This window comes from Artemia franciscana, chromosome 21, assembly GCF_032884065.1.
Source record: "Artemia franciscana chromosome 21, ASM3288406v1, whole genome shotgun sequence".
NCBI classification, from domain to species: Eukaryota; Metazoa; Arthropoda; class Branchiopoda; order Anostraca; family Artemiidae; genus Artemia; species Artemia franciscana.
In genome coordinates, this window is record NC_088883.1 from 14,556,154 (window position 1) to 14,577,994 (window position 21,841).

Genomic DNA, 21,841 nt, shown 5'->3' on the forward strand with positions numbered 1-21,841 from the left:
TATTATTAAATACAAGAAAATACAAAATACAATTCAAAATTGAATCACAATACACTTATTCCCCCTCTAAAGGCTCCATGGCCAGGGATACAAGGGGGGATGAAAAAAACAATGAGAAAATAAATAAAAGTTTTTTTTTTCAACTGGAAGTAAGGAGCAGCATTAAAACTAAAAATGAACAGAAAAAATTACGTATATAAGGGGGTTCGTCTCCCCCACAATACCTTGCCTTTTACGCTAAAGTATTTTCAGTATTTTCAATTATTTATTCTACAGCCTTTATGATTCAGGGGTCATTCTTAAAGAATTGAGGCAAAATTCAAGCTTTAGGGTAAAGAGAGAGGTATTGACAAGTGGGCGAGCCCCCTCATATACGTAATAAAAATGTACAAATATAGAAGTATGTTACGTTAGTTCTTTCCTAAGTTACGTATGTTTATTACTAATAAAAACGGTCGTAAAAAAATATGAAGTTCTAGTTACTTTTCTAAGTAGCTAACTAAAACTTGGAGGGCAACTAGGCCTCCTCCCCCACCCCTTTTTTTAAATCATCCGATCAAAACTATGAGAAAGCCATTTAGCCAAAAAAAAAAATATGCAAATTTTGTTTTAATTATTCATGTGCGGTGAGCCAAAATAAAAACATACATCAATTCAAAAACGTTCAAAAATTAAATTAATTTTTTTTAACTGCAAGTAAAGAGCGACATTAAAACGAACAGAAATTATTCCGTATATGAAAGGGGTTGTTTCCTCTTCAATGCCCCGCTCTTTACGCTAAAGTTTGACTCTCTGTCACAACTCTACTTTTTAAAACAATAAAACTTTAGCGTAATTGAGGAGGAACCCCTTTCATATACGATAGAGTTTCTGTTCGTTTTAAGTTTTAATGTCGCTCCTTACTTGGAGTTAAAAAAAAAGCTCGTGTTTTTATTAAATTTTCAACTTTTTTCTACGACCGTGAGTCACCTTAAAAAAATTCTGTGCAAAATTTGCACTTGTCTTGTTATCAATTTAAGGAGCTCTCGCTTAATTTTTTTGGGATATTACCGACGATATATTGTCATCAAAATAGTCGAAGCTTCACCCATGAAACTTTGACCAAACGGTAAACCCTATTTGGTTGATATGCCAATTTGGTGCTTAGAAAAAGATCCCAGAACAATAGTGAGGAATCGGTAATTAGTTGGTAAATTGGTGAGGAATCGTCATTGACCAGAACGATTGAGTCAACCATTTTTTCTTGCGCACATCTTACCCCCTGCATATTATTACCAGGAAAAATGAGACCATGTCTCTTCATTAAAACTGTTAAAGTTTCACCCACGAAACTTTGACCCTCCAGTTAACCCTATTCGGTTCACATAGCAATTTAGCACTGAGAAAACGATCCCAAAAGACTAGTGAGACATCGGTTATTACTTGATAAATTGGTGAGTAATCGCCATTGGCCAGAACGATTGAGCCAACTATTTTTTTTCTTGCACACATCTTTCCCCCTATATATCTTTTTCAGCAAAAATGGAACGATGCATCGTTAACAAAACTGCTAAAGTTTCACCCAATAGACTTTGACCCTCCGGTTAACCCCATTTGATTCACATGCCAATTAGATACTAAAAAAGGAATCCCAAAAAATAGTTAGGATCTTTTAATTAGTTGACAAATTGGTCAAAACGATTGGACCATCCATTTTTTTGCATATATTTTTTTCGTACATATCTTTAGCAGCATAAATGAAACATAGTATCGTAATAGTATATAATAGTATCATGTCGTAACAATAGTATCGTAATAGTAATAACTTAATAGTATCATCTTGTTTACTTTACTCTTTTTATTTACAAAAATTACTACTGCATTACTATAAAACATATTGTTTTCAAATCAAGATGACAAAAAGGAGGGGGGGTTGCCGTATAGCCCAATATAGCAAAACAAATCACTATAAGAAAAGGCTGATAGCCAAACCTCAAGCATATTGAATAAAACAAACATTAAAATTTACCTGTGAATATAAATAGATATTTCCATTGTATGTCACGTTTGGTAAAGTTATGGCTGAAGTTCTCTCGGTCAGCAATTCATACCTTATTAGACGATCTTCATCTGCTTGATGGTAATAAAAGGAACCATTGAAAATGGTGTGCAAATGACCCTGAAAAATATGTATCTTTTCAGCAACCCCGCTTAAAACCCCTTGTGCTAAAGATTGTTGTTACCATCGACATTCAGAAAAAAAGACGATTATGCTGTACTAACCGGATTGCCATTATTTGTGCTATTACACTATTCTTGCTATTACAGATGTCTGGCGATAAATTTTCATGCAACACTGCCTTGCCCTTTGTAATTATCTCTAAGACTATAAGCAAAAAAAGGGATGAACGATTAAATTGAATTTACAATAGTTTAATTAAAATAAGCTATGATCTCTGATAATACAAATACCGAAGAAGAAAAAAGTAAATTCAGAAAATCACCGAATAAAAAGTTTGTTTATCTTGTCAATGGTGTCAATTCACGAAAATAGAAAGAGGGTGAAAATTTATTTTTTTAAACCAAATTTTTTTTTCTAGATTTTTCAATGAAAATTCCAAAACAGGCCTTTTCAATAGAAACGCACCCCCTTCCTCCAAAAAGAAGGATATCTGTCGAAATCTAGGGGGGATGGAATTGACCCTATAGTATATAAAGGTCAATATAGTCGAATAAACTTTGAAAATGTTAATCTAAGCACTCGACATGCTTTTACTAAGTCTTACATTTAATTTTTTTGCCTAAGGCAAACACCTTTACACTTTAAGGACAGGGTTGCCACCCGGTGAAAAAAGATTGCTACATTTTATTGGTTTTCTTCTTGATTTAGTGATTTTCTTCAATAATCTAGTGATTTATGTGTTTATTTAGTGATTTTATTTTTTGGTGGTTTAAAAAATCGCAAGAAATTGTGATAAGTTGCTATGATTGGCAACCCTGGTTAAGGAACGCATGCAGAGGCGCAGCGTACTGCCTAAAAAATAAAACTCGGGACTTTACAATGAAAGAAAGGTTAAGATGGCCAGACAAGTTCAACGAATGAAAGAGGAAAGATCACCAACAATAGTTGTTTTTGGCCATCCGTCTGGGGACAAGCAAAGAAAAGTCGTCCCCAAATTGGGTAATTGTTTTGTTTTATATTATGGCTTTTTAACATTTTCTTACTCTAAGAAAAATTTAGTGCAACAACTTAGATTGTACGTAGAATTTTCAAATGAGTATATTATTTCGTATTGTTACAACTTCTTGTCAAAAGGAAATTTTGTTTCTGCCGATTTGGTGCATTTCTATGGATTGGTATACTATTTGAACTGTCGTGAAATTTGTCAAGTTTTCTATATTCTAAAACAAATCTATAGTACCAAAGAAAATCTACCAGTCTTCTAAAACTTAAATAAACTTGAAATTTGTCATGGATTTGAAGTTCCGCTAAGATTTGGTTACTTAGAAAAGTCTGGTAAGAACTTGTCTGACTAAAGAATAGAATAATTATTATCTTAATGGATGTGCAAAAACTTAAATTTTTATTGAAAAAATTATCGCTGAAATATTAAATTTCGTTTAGAAAGCAAAAGACAAATTGAAAATAATTAAGGAATCAAAATTAGAGGGCTTAAAAATATCTAGCATTAAATCGCCTAGACATTGAAATTAAGTTTAACTCTTGTTTTAGGAATTATTTTCAAATTTACAAGGACAATGCTACTCTATTTGAAGCGAACCACGCGAACCTTTTATTTTAAGATAAAGATGCACAACTAGATTCTCTAAAGTAAACAAGATATAAAATAACTAAAATATCTTTATCTCTGGCTTCTGTTAATAGAAAATACAAGTCCATTTTCCTGTCATTTCTTCATGGAAAAAGATAGTTTCCTTGAGTCTTTCTGATAGTACTGTCCCAGAAAAAAGAAAAAGACTGGAAAATCGTAGTTAATGGAGCGCAAGGTCCAATTTTTTCCAGAAACTAAGCCCTGTAAAGATCAAATAAATTGTTAGTACATAGGAAAGTTATGAGACTTAACAGCTCTTCGCTCCTCTAATAAAAATTTATGAAGGACGAGACTTTTTTGTCAGATCTACAAGTTTAAATTTGAGACGAGATATATATTATACGATGAAGTTTTTGCTGAAAACATTTAATCGAAGGAAGAGTCAAGCTAATATTTATTAAGTGCCGGAAGGTCAAATGAAGTAAGCATATGAAGTATACATAAATGATATTCAAATAAATAGCCTACTCTATCAAAAAAAAAAAAAAAAAAAAAACTTTGAAAAAAAAACACATTTTCACAAGTGGACTAAAAAGGGAAAATAAATTTTTAGATTCTAAAGAATGCTTTTGATATACATGCTTCAAGATTTTCTGAATATTTTGAATGTAGTGAGCTCTTTTACTTAAACCAGTAAAAATTTCCAAGGAATTTAAATGAGTTGCGCATTTTCAGCCAACTAGCTATTGATATCTAACTATATATCATGCAAGCATCATTTTATGAAGGCTGTGGATGATAAAGTCATAGTTCTTTATTTAAGTAAAATACGCACCACGTTTAAATTCGTAGATTTTTTTTTTAAGTTTGAGTAAAAAGAGTTCACATGATTCAAATATTCAGAAAATTTTGAAGCATGTATATCAAAAGTATTCTTTAGGAAAGAAAAATGTTTTTTCCCCTTTTTACTACATTTGTAAAATGTAGTATACGTTGTATAAGTAATAAAAGAAATTTTATAATGATTTCTATTTTTCGAATTTGATCCACAAGAAAATTACTATCAATATTTGAAGATATGTATTTTTGATAAAATCTTTTATTATCTAAATAACTTAGTGAACGATAATTTTAACTATTAAACAACAAAACTTTAGACAAAATTTTTAAGCGCTTAAGATTGCAATTTTTGTCATTTATATTGCTCATATAATTGACTTTGTATTGTCTAATCATTTTGGAAGTAATAGACTAAATTGTAGGAAAATTAAGTATTATTGATGTTCAAATATTTCAGAATACCAAACTACTAGGTAAAGCCAAAGTTGTAAATGAATTTTGGTACTTGTGTATTATTCAGAACACACTCAATAAGTGAAGTTAGGTTCTTTCGTGAAAGAAACTACGATGCAGGTAAATTTCAATTAAATATTTTATATAAAGAGGCGGTTAGATTAGGTTAAGTTAGATGTTTGATATAATGCACCCCATCCCTCCCCCCTATTGCGCAAATATATAGTCTAAACTTCAGCGTATTTACACGCAAATTGACCTTTTTCAGACATGGCCTATTGTTACACTTCCAAAAATGTTCCTTCTCGTAAGAGCATAAAGTCATAAAGTCATGTTGCGTCCATTGACGCACTATTTTGATCCTGGAAAAATATAATTGCCTCTTTTTCACTCTTCGGCAAATCCCAAATCTTCATTTCGAAATCCATGTTCAGACCCTATCTTCTGTCACTATGCATAGCAAATTAAATTGAGTTCTGTCTTTGTAGCTATGAAACCGGATTTTCGCATCGTAGTTTGTTTCACGAAAGAACCTAACTTCACTTGTTGATTGTGTTCTGAATAATATACAATTACCTTAGACTTTTCCAGGATAAAGGGGGATTGCCCAAAACAAAACAGTGGGTCAATGGACATAGCATAACTTATAATCTTTCGATAAAGACCCTTTTTGGAAGTGTACAACTAGGCCATGTATGAAACAAGTTGGTTTGTGTGTCAATATGTGGTTTGCTCACAGTAAAATACCATTTCTAGGCTCATATTTCTAAGTTGTAGTTATCATAGTTTTGTTGATAAAGTATAATATTTTCATCACATTTTGTTTTATTCTATTAGCATTAATCAAACTGCACTTCTCGACAGAACTTGAGTGTGGTGGCTATAAGACACAAGTACCAAGTCTAATTGCCTCTTTTTCAGTCCTTGGCAAATCCAGAATTGTCATTTTAATATCCGTGGTCAGTCGCTAAATCCTATCAACACAAGTCGTAAACTGTATGGATTTCACCCCATTGTCTGAAAAGATCTACCTTTTATTGATCACTTCATTTTTAATTTTTATTAATCTCTAGTAGGACATTCGACTTGTGAATGCTGAATCTGAAATTTAATTTTCCTTTCTCAAACCTCGATTCCTGTTATGAAACAACACAGACATTGAGTGCCGAGATAAAGAATTTGCATCAGTTTTTATAATATTTTTATAATAAAGGCAAGAAACACTGTCCAAATACTTTGGTCGTGTACTGATTATTATCATTAAATTGTGACTAAATTGTACGATGTAGTATTGATTCAAATATATCCGAATATTAGAACATTAGGTAAAGCAAAACTGTAAACAAATTATCAGCCAAATCGGATGAGAGGAAGGGGTCGAAATAGGCTTCTCAAATTTTTGCGATCAACAGACAGATAGACAGAGAAAGGAAGCTAAGTAAACGTGGTAATCATAGGCAGCGGGATAGTGCTGCCTAAGAAAAGAGCGACAAGGGCACTATGCATTATTACTTTTTTTTGTCTTAGACCAGGGTACTTCGTATCGAAGGAGTTGTCGTAGAAACTTCAAAAAGAGCTCATTTAACTGGAAATTGTAAGGGGCTAGTGTCCTTTTTAATAATCGAAAGTAATCTGAGGGCGACTAATTCCCCTTCCACGCCCAGCATTTCCCTGAAAAACATCCAATCAAAATTTTGAGATTACCGTTTTGCTAAACGTAGTTGAAAACTCCGGAAAATATGTCTTTGAGGATACCCCACCACAGTCCTAAGGGCAATGGTTGTCAGTTGTGCCATGGTGCATATCAAATTTATATAGAAAGGGTGATCGTATAAACTTCGAATGGGGCTCAATGGACTGGGGCTCATCCGTATTTTAGTGTCCCTTTTAAGACTCGAAAGTGATCGGAGGGTGGATATCACCACCCCTCGTATTTTCCCGAAATGCACATGAAATGGCCATTTGTTGTCGTAGGAATTTCGAAGAAGGCTCATTCAGTTGGAAATTGGAAGGGCTAGTGCCCCTTTTAATAGCCAAAAGTGATTAGAGGGCGACAAGCCACCCCCCACACCCATCAATTCCCAAAACACATCTAATCAAAATCTTCAGATAGCCATTTTGTTCAGTGTAATAGAAGGACCTGGAAATTGTTTTTGAGGATGACAATCCCCCCCCCCCAAACAGCCCTCAGCGCAAGGGTTGTAAGTTATGCCACGGGGGCATATAAGGTTTTTATGGAAAGGGTAGCGGTAAAAACTATGGAATGGGCTCATTTTGTTGGAAATAAGATTCTCTAGTGCCATTTTTATGAGTCAAAGAACATGGAGGGCAGCTGCCCCCCCACACGTTTTATTTTCCACAAATGCATCCAATAGAAATTAGAAGATAGCCAGTTATTTGAAAATAGTTCAAATATCATGTAATAAGGCCTTTGGGGTTTACAGAATCCCCTAGATTTGAAAAGAATCCCCTAGGGTTGAAAGCTATGCTTTGAAAGCTATAGTTGATACCTAGGGGCATATAATGTTTTTATGAAAGGGGTGGTGATTTGAGCTTTAGAAGAGGCTCATTTCATTAGAAATTTATAGTTCTAGTTCCCTTTTAAGGGTCAAACATGATGGAGAGTAACTAGACCCCCCCCCCCCCACTGACATCCTCTTTTTCACGAAACGCATTCAATAGAAATTGTGAGATAGATCTTTTGTTACTAATGGTGAGAAATTATATAACAATGTTTTAAGGGTGGACAAAATCCCCCAGAGCCTGTGGGAAGGGGTTGTATGCTATGTCCTGGGATATATAACTTTTTATGGAACGGATGGCCGCATAAGCTATGGATCAGATGGAGCTCATTTGATTGGAAGTTGGAAGTTTTAGTGCCCTTTTTAAGAGTAAAAAAATAAATGAAGGGCAATCAGAACCAACAAAAATATCATTCCCCAAAACACATCCGATCGAAATCTTGTTAGTTATTAGTTATTTTGTAATTAGGGCTGTAAGTTATGCCTTGGAGGCATATAAGGTTTGTAGAATAGGGTGGTCGTATAAGCTTTTGAGCGGGTTTATTAGATTCGTAATCTGAAGTTCTAGCGCCCTTGTCATTACCTCCTCGCTGCACGTTCATCATTAGCTCACATATCCAATCAAAATTTTGAAATTATCTTTATGTTTCACGTAGTCAAAAAGTCCAGAAATTATGTCTTTGGGGATGACAACATCACAGCCCACAGGGTAAGGGTTGTAAGTTATGCCCTGGAGTCATAAAAAGTTGTAATAGAAATGGCTGTTTTTTAAGCTTCGGAAGGGGCTTATCGGACGGGGCTTCGGAAGGGGCTTATCGGACTGATAATCATAAGTTCTAGTGCCCTTTTGAAGAGTCAAAATGTTCAGCGGACTGCTACCCCCTCCCCCACGCAATTCATTCCCCAAAAGCATTCAATAAAAATTTTGAAATAGCAATTTTGGCCAGTGTACTTGAAAGGTCCAGTAACTGTGTATTTGAAGATGAGAACCCCCGCACCCCCCCTCAGCCCTCAAAACAAGGGTTGTAAGTTTTGCCCCTTGGACATATACTGTTTAAATGGAAAGGGCGGTGTTATAAACATTGGAAGGCGCTCATTGGATTGGAAATAATAAATTCTGGTGCCCTTTTTAAGAGTCAAAATGATAATAGGGCAACCAGACCCCCCCCCCCTGACGGTCTATTTTCGCCAGCTGCATTCGGTGAAAATTTTGAGATAGCCATTTGTTCAAAAGCTGTCCAAAGATCACATACCAGTTCCTTTGGGGTTGACACCCCCCCAGAGTATGGAGGCCAGGGTTTTAAGATATGCCCGGGGACGTATGAGCTTTTTTATGGAATGTCAGGTTGTTTGAACTTCAGAGGAAGCTGATTTAATTGAAAATCTACCGTTCAAGATCCCTTTTAAGGGTCAAAATGAATGGAGGGCAACGAGCCCCCCTCCCCGAAAACCTGTTTTCTTCCCAAACACATCCAATCAAAATTGTGAGATAGCCACTTTGTTTTTAATAGTCCGAAGAGCACATGACAATGGCTTTAAGGTGAACACAACCCTCCAGAACCCAGGTGCAAGGATAGTAAGTTATGCCCCGGGCATTTTAGGTTCTTATGGAATGACTGGTCGTATCAACTTCGCTTCGGATAGGATTAAAAAACGAATAGACATTAATTAAAGAAAATTCTACTAAACAAGTTTTTCAAAGAAAAGTAAAGAGCATTAGGATGGGGCCCGAAAATGGAGAGAAATTAATTGAAAAAACGTTTTCCACAAAACAGGTTTTTCAAAGAAAAGTAGAGGGCTTCATTAGGCCAAAAATGAGCAGAAATAAAGTCGCCAAATTCAAAACGAGCGGAAATTAGCATGAGGAGGATTAATAAACCCCATGCATTCTCAAGACCAGAACAAAATTTGCGCTTTACTGAAAGAAAAGAAAAAGGAATGACCATGAATTATCAGTTTAATTGATATATACTAATATTTATTCCTTAAAGTTTTGATATTTTTATATTACGAAAGTAAAAATGAGTGGAAACATCTAAAACGTGTTTTGTTTTCAGTAACACGCGAATTTTGTTCTGATTTTGTGAAGGCATAGGGGCTATTTGCTCGTTTTGAGTTTGACTAAAATAGTTAAAATAAAACAGGTAACGAACTGTAGTAAGGAGCGACCCAGCTCAACAGTAAATGAAACTCTAAAAGACGGAATTTTGATACTAAAAGATACATTAAAAGAATCGAATTTTTATGCTGATTTTAAATATATAAGTTTCATCAAATTTAGTCTTACTCATCAAAAGTTACGAGCCTGAGAAAATTTGCCTTATTTTGGAAAATAGGGGAAAACACCCCCTAAAAGTCACAGAATCTTAACGAAAATCACACCATTGCATTCAGCGTACCAGAGAAAATAAAATATCAGCGTATCAGAGAATATAAAAGTTTCAAGCTCCTATCTACAAAAACGTGGAACTTCGTATTTTTTGCCAGAAGACCGATCATGGGTGCGTGTTTATTTATTTATTAAATAAAGAAAAACAAGCTTTTTTAAATGAAAGTAAGGAGCAACATTAAAACTTAAAACGAACAAAAATTACACCGTATATGAAAGGGGCTTTTCCTCCTCAACGCCCCGCTCTTTACGCTAAAGTTTGACTCTTTCTCTTAACTCTATTTTTAAAACAGTAAGAAACTTCAGCGTAAAGAGCGGGGCGTTGAGGAAGAAAATCTTATTTCAGAAAACCTCCTATTTCTTAGTATTCCATGAGATTTTCATACCTTCATGGTAAAGGGCAAAGTGTAATTTCGAACTGGTGAATCTTGTCGAAAGGTGGTCTTGTTAATATATTCAAACAGATGATTAGTGTCATTCGCCCTTGTTGCCCAGTACCTGTCATTCATCACCTGGAACCTGGGATTTGGATCTCGCATCCAAGATCCATATAGGGAATCGGTGTAATGAAGATGTACTGGCTTTCCAATCGCAGAGAGAACACAGTCTGAAAAAAAGACTTTATATTTTAGCAACAAATCAATGTAGTTTTTATCAAAATAAAGATAGATGTCATTAGTTTAAAATAATTTGATAAATCGTTATGCCACGGGAGGTCAAACCACTTTCGGAAACTCCTGCCTCATTCCCGTCGAAAGCTTCTGTTTTGTGCATACTTAAGTTATTACCTAACGTTTACAAGTGATTTTATGATCTAATTTCTAGTCTAATATAGGCCACTCAGCCTCTTTCCTGTGTCCTTTAAGGCTAGTTGGTAGAATTGTTCTGACGAAGATTTTCAACTAGAGATAAATTTGACTAATAAAGATTTAACCAAGATTGTGGATTAAACAGGTTTTTCAGCACTGTTCAAAGATCTATTGCGATTTTGTAGTCTCATTAAACTATATTCTTGACAATGTAAAAAAAGAATAAAAAATTAACACAAAATTTAAAGAATTATTCTAGCCTAAAGTGGATACCGTTCAAGGAGAATTTTGTATTCTAAAATAATCTTAACCACGAAACAAGCCAGAAACCCAAGAATAATTGAAATTTTTAACAGGCATATTTTTAAGTCAAAATTTGGAAATATATATAGCATTTTCGCAGAGATATTTCGAAAACTTCGGTGACTGAATCAACCTCTGCAAGCATTACTTCAGGAAAAATTTAAGAGAAAAATCTATGTTTATCTGTCCCACGTGAGCCTAAATCTGTCCCAGATTGTCAAGAAATATTTATTTTCCATTTACAAGGTAACATAAATACATAACTGCTTTGTTTTTATCTTCAGTATTTGGGCAACACAGGTAGTGTGATATTACATCACTGGTTGGAAAAAATCCACCAGAAAGGTTCAAACTTCAAAATGCTATAGTGAATAGTTTTTTCCTGTCTCTCAGTGGAATCTAATCGGTGTTTTTAAGGTGATTTTGAAACAATTAAGTAAATTATTTCAATTTACTCCTGTAAACTCAGCTCTTGGACTGATAATCTAAAATGTTGAGATAAAGTCTTTTATTTTGGTGTAGCTTCCTTTTAATGAAAATAGTTGCTTTAAGATATACTTTCTACTGGGTCAATCAGTCAAAAAAGAAGCAAACTCTATGAAATTATGGAAAAAATGTAATGACGATCAGGTTTCAAAGGGAAGAATGGGAATAAAATTCCCCTTACATGAACGCCAGACTAAAGCTCATAATTCCTTTAATACTAATTTTTACTTAATTATACCAGCATTGGAATTAACTAAAGTTCATAGGTAGTGATAGCTTTCTGCTTTTAACACGGCAGATAGGAGTAAACCTGAAGCTACTAATCCCTCCAGACATTATTATGCGCACGGGTATTACCTAATAGAGAGTGTTTAAAAAGGCACTAGCAATAGCGAAATGAAGCCTAGACTGCCTAATGCTGCAGTAGAAATTACAAGAAGCTTCCAGCTTACCCTAAAATAAGACGAGATTTTTGCGCGATATGTTATATCATTAAGCAAAATCAACTCAGAAGAACAGTTATGTTTTGTTGCAAAAGCAAATATAATGCGTACACAAAGATTACAAGACGGATTCAATACATTAGTGAAATGCACTGAAGATAGCGATCTGGTTCAATCTATAGAAAAGGAGTAAGTAAGTTAGTAGTAAGAAAAATCCCTGTTAGTCTACAATTGGTAGTGAGACTGTCGGGATTAACAAAAACTTTATTTGAGAACGAAAAATTCACATGAAATCTAGTGAATTTGGAAAAGTGATAACGAGATGAGTCTCCATCTTTGGATTATAGCATGAAAGGTTCATGTCGTGGCCCAGATGCATTTACTCAATTTATTAATATATTATTTGAAACAAATTGAATAATATTATAATTGTACTTTTAACCACTACCTAGACGACCATTTGCGGGCACCAACAAATAAGTCAAATAAGTTTTGTGATGTTACTCGGTTACTCCTCCTCCTAGAAGACATTCATTTTCTCAAGTTAGTTTATTTTTAGTAGTGAGACAGTCAACATTGAAAAAATGTTTTACACATGTATATTGTTTTTGTATACATTGAGCAGCTGGTCATCCTTTTTTAAGAGAACTGTCACTATGATAAATTTCGTCAATGGGAAAATACTTACCCTGGCAGGATTGCAAAAAATGTGAACGTGATTTCAGTTTATTTTTAAGAGAATAGTATTGTCGTGGTTCTGGATTGTTTTGGGAGGAAGAGCCTGGTCTATAATTCAATTGCTGGAATAATAAGAGAGTCTGGTTTTCTACGACATCGCTGTGAAGATACTGGCTACTATGGTTATAAACTTACCGATTTTTATTTGGCTGTTACAGAAAGTGATTCTTCGTATGATAATATCGTGCGTAATATTGCTTCAAGTAACTGATTTGAAACACGTGAATTTTATAATATGAATCAAAATAGTATTATTGACTTTATTTGAATTTTATAATACGAATCAAAATAGTATTATTGACTTTACGAAGAGATACAATAAAATTATGTTACATTATACAATAGAAAATGTGAACCTGACTTTGTATGCCAAGATGAGTACAAGTTGAGTCCTGACGAGAGGCCGCCGCTTATCATTAACGATGGTTACGTATACGTGGAAGAAGAAATCTAAGGAATACAGACTTTTGTATATACAAGTTTTATTAATAAACATTTTCACAAACATTTTTAAAGCGTTTCACGCTTATGGCACTGAAATTTATATTATACAGGTAAGAATGAGTATTTTTGACTAGAAAATCGTTCAATCGTAAAATACCATTTTGCAATGGTTGTGAATCTCGATCTAGGGATTGCATAGTCAGTTCATATAGGATCATGTAGGATTTATCAAAGGATAAATTGTAGAGTGGAACTCTATTTAATTTACATGCAAGAAACGAAAGTCCAAACGTTTCAAGTTAATATTGAGAATGCGTCTATTATTCTGTGGCACTAGCACTTTGTACAAAAGCCAAAGCAAATTTTGATGGAATTTAAGCATTGATAAACGAGGAATCAGTGGAGGTACGTAATCCCGTAGCAATGTGTTGTTCATTCTTTATTATATTTGGAACGAGCAGTTTGATATTATTCCCAGTAGCTGTTAATTTCTCAATTGCAAAAGCAACACGACTCATAACTTGTTGCTTTCTTACATAAAGTATTGCCGAGGAGAAAGATAGGCTGTTACAACAAGTGCATTGCCAAGTACTTTTCTGAAAATACAATTGAACGGAGCAAGTTGAAGCTTTATATCAATTTTAACGTCGGGCGGCAATGATTAAGATATATAAAATATCTCGTTATTTTCTTCCAAACATAAAGCTTTAGTTATCGTAAGTGTCTGTTTTATGTTCATATCCAATAGCCATACTTTTCAATTTCTTACAGGACAATGGAGTAACCAACATGAATTGTATATAAGTTGCATTATTTGAAAGATTGTTGCTTGTGCTCACCAATGTTCCATTTATGTAGACACTGATTTATCTCCAAAAATTGTGTAGTACACAATTTTCATAGGATAACCCTTTGGCTGCATTTGGTTTTTCATTGTTAGATTTTTGGACAAACATAAGCAAATCTATAAATGTGGAAGTCAAACCTATAATATAATCTTCACAGGAATAAACTTGAAAATGTACGTTTTCACAGAGCGGCTGTTGCTGATAAAATTGTTCATAGTAAACATGTTTTACGCTCAAATCGATATTATTCGTATTGGAAAGAATTAGAGATGAGTTGACGGAAAGGATGAGATTCCTTATGTGGTAAATACTTCATTTCAAGGATAAGAAATCCTTTTTCGGTCTAATCATTTTTACTTTTGGTTTCTCTTTTTTCTTTGACAAGAACGAAGTTTTACGCTTCCAGCCTGAGTTGAGACTATTGAGTGATGAGGTGTTTCTTGCCCTTTATAAGCCTTTACCGCTTTGTCGTGATTTCAATCACTCACCGAGGGATCGAGCATCGGACATGAACTTTTTTGAAACGCTTTCTTCAAAATCCTTCCTAGAGCAACAATTGTGATGTGTAGAGGACGCCAAATCCGCGGCAGCCAGTGCAAAATATTTTTTAGCCAGGGGCGGAGCAGATAAAAAAAACTTAGCAGACCAATTGCCGAGACTGTAATTGAATATTGAACATTGAACCCTGTAATAGTCAAATCCATGACCGAAGTGTACGTGGTTCAATAGTAGCAACATAGCAATCAATATAAGGACAAACAAAAGTATCTTTTCTATTAGCCATCTCACTGAATAGGTCAGATATGACATGTAATCACGGCCAAACCTTTCGTTATTGCTAGAGTATCAACTAAGTCGCTTCTTAATGTTAACTGACAGAACTCTAAATACAGAATGTTGACTTGAATATATTTAAGGTGCTTTACATTGTAGTGGTGAATGTGGTCGTGAGTGATTTTTCGTTCAAGAATACGTAGAAGGGAGAAATTGTTATTAGCAACTCTAGAAGCCTCGACAAAGGATGGACCACAAGTAATTTCCTTTTCCAAAAAATATCAAATATTCAATTGATTCAAACTGTATCACCAACATTAAATTCTTTCTTCTATGCAAACTTTTAATTAGAATATTGTCTTATAAAAATTTCAAGTGTACTATGATCGGACAGCGATCGATGAAGAATTTTGATTATACATAAACATGATTTTATCTAAATCTTGAAGAAAAGCAACAGTATTTTTCAATGTAAAATATTTCGAGATTAAAAGTCGAATTGTTCTTATAAGGCCTTTAGATTGCTGTCTTTTTGGACTATAACTATGATAGAGTATTTTATTATACTTTGATAAAACCTTTTTTTACATAAAAGATATGACTGTCACAATTTTAGAAAATTTAGAGTTAGAAAATTTAAATAAAGAAGAGAAGAATAATAGACTACGTAAACAGGAGGATTTCTGGATCCATACTCTTGGTACAGCTTATCCTTTTGGGCTAAATGATCGTGTAGCAAAATATGGTGACATGTCTCAGGTTGTTGTTAAATGTATTGATGGTTTTATGGACCATCCTTCTTTTACTTGTCCTACTAAACGTAAAAAACGATCGAGAGGACATAGGAAAAATAATAGAAAAAATGAATTAGATTTACATATGCTTTCTATAGATCTATGCCAGCTACTTGAATCTAGGGGTATGATTTCTGTAATAAAATGTCTAAATAATTTATCCAAGAGGAATTTAATCAAACTTTTCTGGATTGTTAAGAATAATACAGCTCTTGAATATAATTTTAAAGTAATATGTGATACAATTTGCATTGTAACTAAAACAAAATTTATTTCAAAAAAGAAAAAATTTGATAAAATTGGGAATAAGGATAAAAGATTATATTTACCTATTAATTTTACTTGTAAGCAGATTGAAGATATTAATTTACCAGAAATTTTAAATCAGCGGCATGTGAAACAGGCCCTTCCTAGTAATTTAAATTATAATGATAGTCCAGTTTTAACTTATAAATTTTCAAAAACTATTGGGGAAATTTATTTTTAATTATAATTTAATACTTAAAAGATTAGATAGTGATATAAATTGGAAACCGGTTTGTAAATGTAAGCAACTTGGTCCATTTGTAAATCCTACTTACAAACATGTTATAACAGGGGACTTGTCAATAATAAAGCAAGATGATCTTCAAATTATAATGAATAAAGGGGCTAATTTCCGTCTTTCTCATCATCTGAAACCATCGAGTGTTCTTGATGGCTTGGAAAATGATTTTGATTTATTTATTAATAAGTGGTGTAAGAAAGAGAATAAAAATAAAGAGAGTTTTCAAAGTTGGAAGAATTTAATTATTAGTAGAATAAGAAATAAAATATATTCTAACTTAAAGAATAGTAACACTAAAACATTATTTTATAATGCGAAGATTAAACAAGCAATTGCTAATTTACAGAATGAACTTGTAATTGTGGCAGTGGATAAAGCTAATCATAATTTTGCCATAATTTGTCAGAAGCTGTATTGTGATATCTTAAAAAGGGAGTTATGCACAATTAATGTTTACGAAAAGGTAAATTTAGAGGATGAGAATTTAATTGAAAAGACTGAAGAAATACTTTAAAAAAATTTAAATATTAAAATAAATGACAATGATAAAAAGTTCCCTTTCCTATATTGGACTGTAAAATTTCATAAGAATCCCCCTAAACCACGTTTTATTGCTGGAGCAGCTAAATGTCCAACCCGCATTGCTGCTACTGACCTCTCTTTAATTTTAAAGGAAATTGTAAATAAACTTAAAACCTATTGTTCTGGTATTAAAAAATTTTCGAATTTTAATCCGTATTGGAGTGTTAATAATTCACTGCAGGTGATAGATTCTTTAACAATGGTTTCATCTAAAAGAATTGAGTCTTTCGATTTTGCGACAATGTATACTAATTTATCACTTAATGTAGTGTTAGATAATTTAAAAACTGTTATCAAGAAATCTTTCCTCTTATCTAGTAAAAGGTTCTTAAAAATATACTCTTATAATAAAAAAGCTATATAGACAAATTGCTTTAAGACTACAGTTAACTTGAGATGTTACAGCTTGGCTATGATTTTTGAGTTATTAGAATTTGTTTTATACAATACTTATATAAGATTTGGTGGTGATTTGTACAAGCAAATCGTGGGAATTCCCATGGGGGGGGGATGCCAGTCCATTTATAGCTGACTTGTTTTTAAGTCAATTAGAATATAAATACATGATGGATAAGAATAATCCAAATAATTTAAAACATGTTTTGTCAAATAATAAAAGATATTTAGATGATATTTTGGTCTTAAATTGTAAGGATTTCATTGATATTTCTAAAAATACATATTCATCAGAGCTTACTCTTGAACCTAGTCATGGCGCTGGTCATGAAGATCATTTCTTAGATTTAAATATTAATATTTCTGATAATAATAAATTAAGTTTTAAAATGTATAATAAAACGGATGATTTTGATTTTGAAGTGATTAGTTTCCCATTCCCTGAAAGTAAAATACACTCAAATATCACATATTCGACGTTTTTCTCACAGTTACTTCGTTATGCAAGGATTTGTAGTAATTATATTGATTTTAAAAATAGATGTAAAATCTTAAGCCAAAAATTGATATCAAGAGGTTTTTCTGCAGATAAATTAACTTAGCAATTTAAAAAATTTAGTTTTCATTGTAACGAACTTTTAAATAAATATCAAAAGAATTTTCTGGAAATACTTAAAGAAATTTTTAACTAATTTCGGAGGTTCGAGAAATGATGATGCAGTGCCATTTATTTTGAATTGTGTTTCTAATAGAGCGGATTTTTTTTTAAAAATAGCCACATGGTAAAGATGAATTCTATAATCATTTAGTTCATTCAGGTTTATTGCAATGTGTTAATATTTGTAATTTGGTAAAATTTATCATATTTAGTTTACCTATTGTTGCTAAAAAGAGGGATATATTAACAGGGTAAGCTTCATTTGCTGTTTTTTCATAGGCATGTATTTTGGGGTTGATACCTGACACGGGGATGCCATGGATATTCTGTGGTAGCCACAACTCTTGACTGGGTAGAGAATTTAATGTGGCGAAACCCTATAGGCAAGTGTATTCTCCTGATGAGCCCTTGTGTTGGGTTGTTGCTTCTGAATTATTTGTCTTTATTGTTTCTATTGTTTGGTAAATGACGACTTATACTTATTGACGACATCACTGCCTGTCCATGGATTATTCTTTATAGTTGATTGTGTATGGCTATGCTGTTTGACCTATGTGATTGTATGGATGAGTAGGGTTAAGGCCTCTTTCAAGTGCTGGTCTATATTAATCACTAATTTAGGAAAATAGTCTTCCTTTTCTCCTTCTGTCTCTCTTTTTTTTATGTGTTTGTGCTGTTGCATTGGTGATTTCTCTTTTCAAATATGGATTAACAAATTTACTGCCCCGATCTATTTGAACTTTTCTACAAGAATCTTGTTCAAAGATAGATTCAAGGGCTCCAACAACTTTTTTGCCTCTCTTTGAACGCAATAGAACGACATATGCATAGCGATTAAAAACACTGATTACGAGTAAAATACAATTGCACGGAGCACGAACTATTATAGCATCTTTAAATTTTATCTAGAGCTAAAAGAACTGCTTGTAATATTTGCGATTGGAAATAAGGTTTAGTTCTTCAATAGCAGGTATCGCGAATTCCATGATTTCGATATGCATAGCTTGGTTCATTCTGTAAATATTTTGTCACCAACATTTTTTTAGCTCTAGCAACTCGAGTAAGTATGGTGGAGGAACTTAGACTTCCCGCTTTGCCAATATTTTCACAAAATGTTTCAAAACTTGAGCCATTTTGAAAGTAAACACGGTGTGAAGCATCCGCTACCCTTTAAGATTTTAAATATGGCGAAAAGACGCCTTTGTTTGATACCCTTTAAATCATCACCCCCACTTGGCGTGATGATTTTCCATATTCCCATAATCGTTTTAAAATGTATTTATTCACAAAAAGACTAGGGAAGTTTGATGACTTTAAAAAAAATTATATTAAAGCCTATCGAATGATTCAATTCTATTCCGATTTGCAATTATATCTGATATTAAATCAATTTAACTGTAAATTTTGTCGTGGATTATAAATTCATTTCTACTACCATCACTTTGTACATGTTCATTTTCAACGAGATCGTTTAAGAGTCTTTTACTTTGCTCACGATACGATTGAAGGATTAGGTCTACATTATTTGATGAAACTTTAGATAAATCTTCCTCTTGTTTTGGTGCTTTCAAAGTTTCAGAACTTTCAGAATTGGGCGGCTGTTCAATGATATTTACCTTGAGCGGTCTTTCACGATAAAGTTTATGCGTCTGAACGCGTCCAAGGGCATTTTGAAGCAAAATTAATTTTTCATTGTCGGCAATTGTCTCATTGTTAATAAATTAATAAAGATTATGTTTAATGTGCTCTTTTGGTGAAAGGGCGGGTTCTACTGGCGTCAATTTATAGGGTTTAGCCATCTAGAAGATAGTGTTTACCCTGTATTATCGGCAGTAACAATGAAAAGAAACTACCACCTGCTTGAAGAAGTCATTTTCTTTTCAAATCTTTTAGTTTCTTTTTCCAAGCTAGGGTATGTACAAGTGAGAAATGTTGCTTTGTCTGCTCTTTAACTACTTCTGGAAGTTGAATATTGCCTTCAGTTAAATTTAAACGAAGCTAAGCTAGGAAAGTATTGATTCATTGTCAAAACGTGTTTGAGCATAGCCTTCCTAAGTCCTGGTTTTGAATTACCTAGGACTTAAAATAAATATCTATTTTCATGTAGTTTCTTTATTGTCATGATGACGACTGATGACCTTTGATTACAATTCACGGGTAGATATACCGTAATTTCATTATAAAAAATATGCGTGATTACGCATAACTCTTCCGGTGTCTTTTGATTCACATGTAACAGGATACAAATATTGGGGTTATTCGTAGCCTGATTTTATGCCGAGAGTAAAAATGTCGGTTCACTTGGATATATTTGCTTCTTTAAAGTTATAAGAGAACTTGAATCGTGAACAACCCTATGGATGATATATGAAGTACAATTCAAAGCAATTTGTCTCATAAATTTACTCTGTTGAAAGAGATTATGGAAAACAACGGTTACGACGATTTTTGTCGTGATGAGATCGAACCATGAATAACTGCAACATCTCCTGAGAGTATTCTTCAATGGATTTTAATAAATCGTCAATAATCAACAATGATCATGGTTGAATAATAGTAAACACGTTAAGTCCCCACATAAATTTTATGTATAGTGTAATAGATTTCATTTTATCATAGGACTCTTGCCACACACTGTAGCAATAATAGATATTTTTCAGAATTTCTAAAATATTTTCATTACAATTTTGAGTTATTTTCGTTAAAAGTGTTGTTTTGTCAGACATTTATGGTCCACAAAGAAATGATCTGAATGGTGTTTTAAATTGATAGATATTACCCTTCTCGCTGTCAAAATACAACTAATCCAACCTAGCCTCAGTCTATTGAATAACTAATCAAAAAATAAAGATATGGTTTCTTTAATGCAAATAAATATACTGTAACATCTCCTGAGACTATTCTTCGATGGATTCTGCTAAATCGTCAATAATCAACAATGAGTTTGGTTCAATTATTAGACACGTTAAGTCCCTTCATGAATTTTATGTATAGTGCAAAAGTCTTCATTTTATCATAGGACTCTACTACGATTTTGAACTATTTTCGTTAAAAGTGTTGTTTTGTCAGACATTTATGGTCCACAAAGAAATGATCTGAATGGTGTTTTAAATTGATAGACAATACTCTTCTTGCTGTCAAAATACAACTAACCAAACCTAGCCTCAATCTGTTGAATAACTAATCAAAAAATAAAGACATGGTTCCTTTAATGCAAATACATATACTACAAATATTTTTAAAAACATATTTAGATGGGCATTGGAACATTTAAAAATTATTTAGAATTTAAATATTTACAGGAACATTTAAAGATACACATGGAAATACTGCCACCCCTGGAGGAGGCAGGAGCGGCCGGAAGGGATGGTGCCCACAACAGGCTGGGAGTGAGCCAGTGCGATTGCATTGCTGGTAAAACAAAAGTATAACATACTGATATGTAACACCTCCTGTGTGCGCTGCCATTATGTGACAACTCACATATGCGCCACCATTACGTAACGCTAACGTGCGTTCTATCATTATGGAATACCCCACGAGCGCGCTGTTATTACGTGACCCCCGAGTTTGCCTCCCGTCATTACGTATCACCCATGTGTATGCCCTGCTCAGTTACAGGCGGGGATTCCCCATGAGGCCCTTAAGTCTAGCATGTCACGTATGAATGGGTCATCCTTAATATAAGTAAACATTCACTTATTACATAAGAACTAAACAAATCACGAAGAAAAATGCCTTGAAGATAAATGTCTTAGAAAACCTCTTTAAACATCTTGAAAAACGTCCTGAAGAAAAATGTCTTAAAAACGTTTTGAAGTGTCTTGAAACGCCTTGAAAAAAAATCTTGAAGAAAAATTTCTTAAAAAAACGTCTTTCAAATGTCCTGAAGCGTCTTGAAAAACTTCTTGAAGAATAATGTCTTAAAGAACGTCTTAAATTGTCTTGAAACATTTTGAAAAACGTCTTGAAGAAAAACGTCTTAAAAAACGCCTTAAAATGTTTCTTCTTGATTAGTGGACTCTAGCAAACCCTATTACATAACACCCTAAACCCTACTATG

At 33.3% G+C, this 21,841-nt stretch overlaps 1 protein-coding gene across 3 annotated transcripts in view; it reads right to left on the reverse strand.

The window, feature by feature from the left end:
* Positions 1-21,841, reverse strand: part of LOC136040984 (hemicentin-2-like) — a 186,309-nt gene that overhangs the window by 20,323 nt on the left and 144,145 nt on the right. For all 3 annotated transcript variants that reach the window (XM_065725464.1, XM_065725463.1, XM_065725462.1), the window contains 2 exons: positions 10,343-10,563; positions 2,009-2,158 (listed from right to left, as the gene is read on the reverse strand). In XM_065725464.1, coding sequence (XP_065581536.1) covers positions 2,009-2,158; positions 10,343-10,563 — 371 coding nt within the window. The remainder of the gene's footprint in view (positions 1-2,008; positions 2,159-10,342; positions 10,564-21,841) is intronic.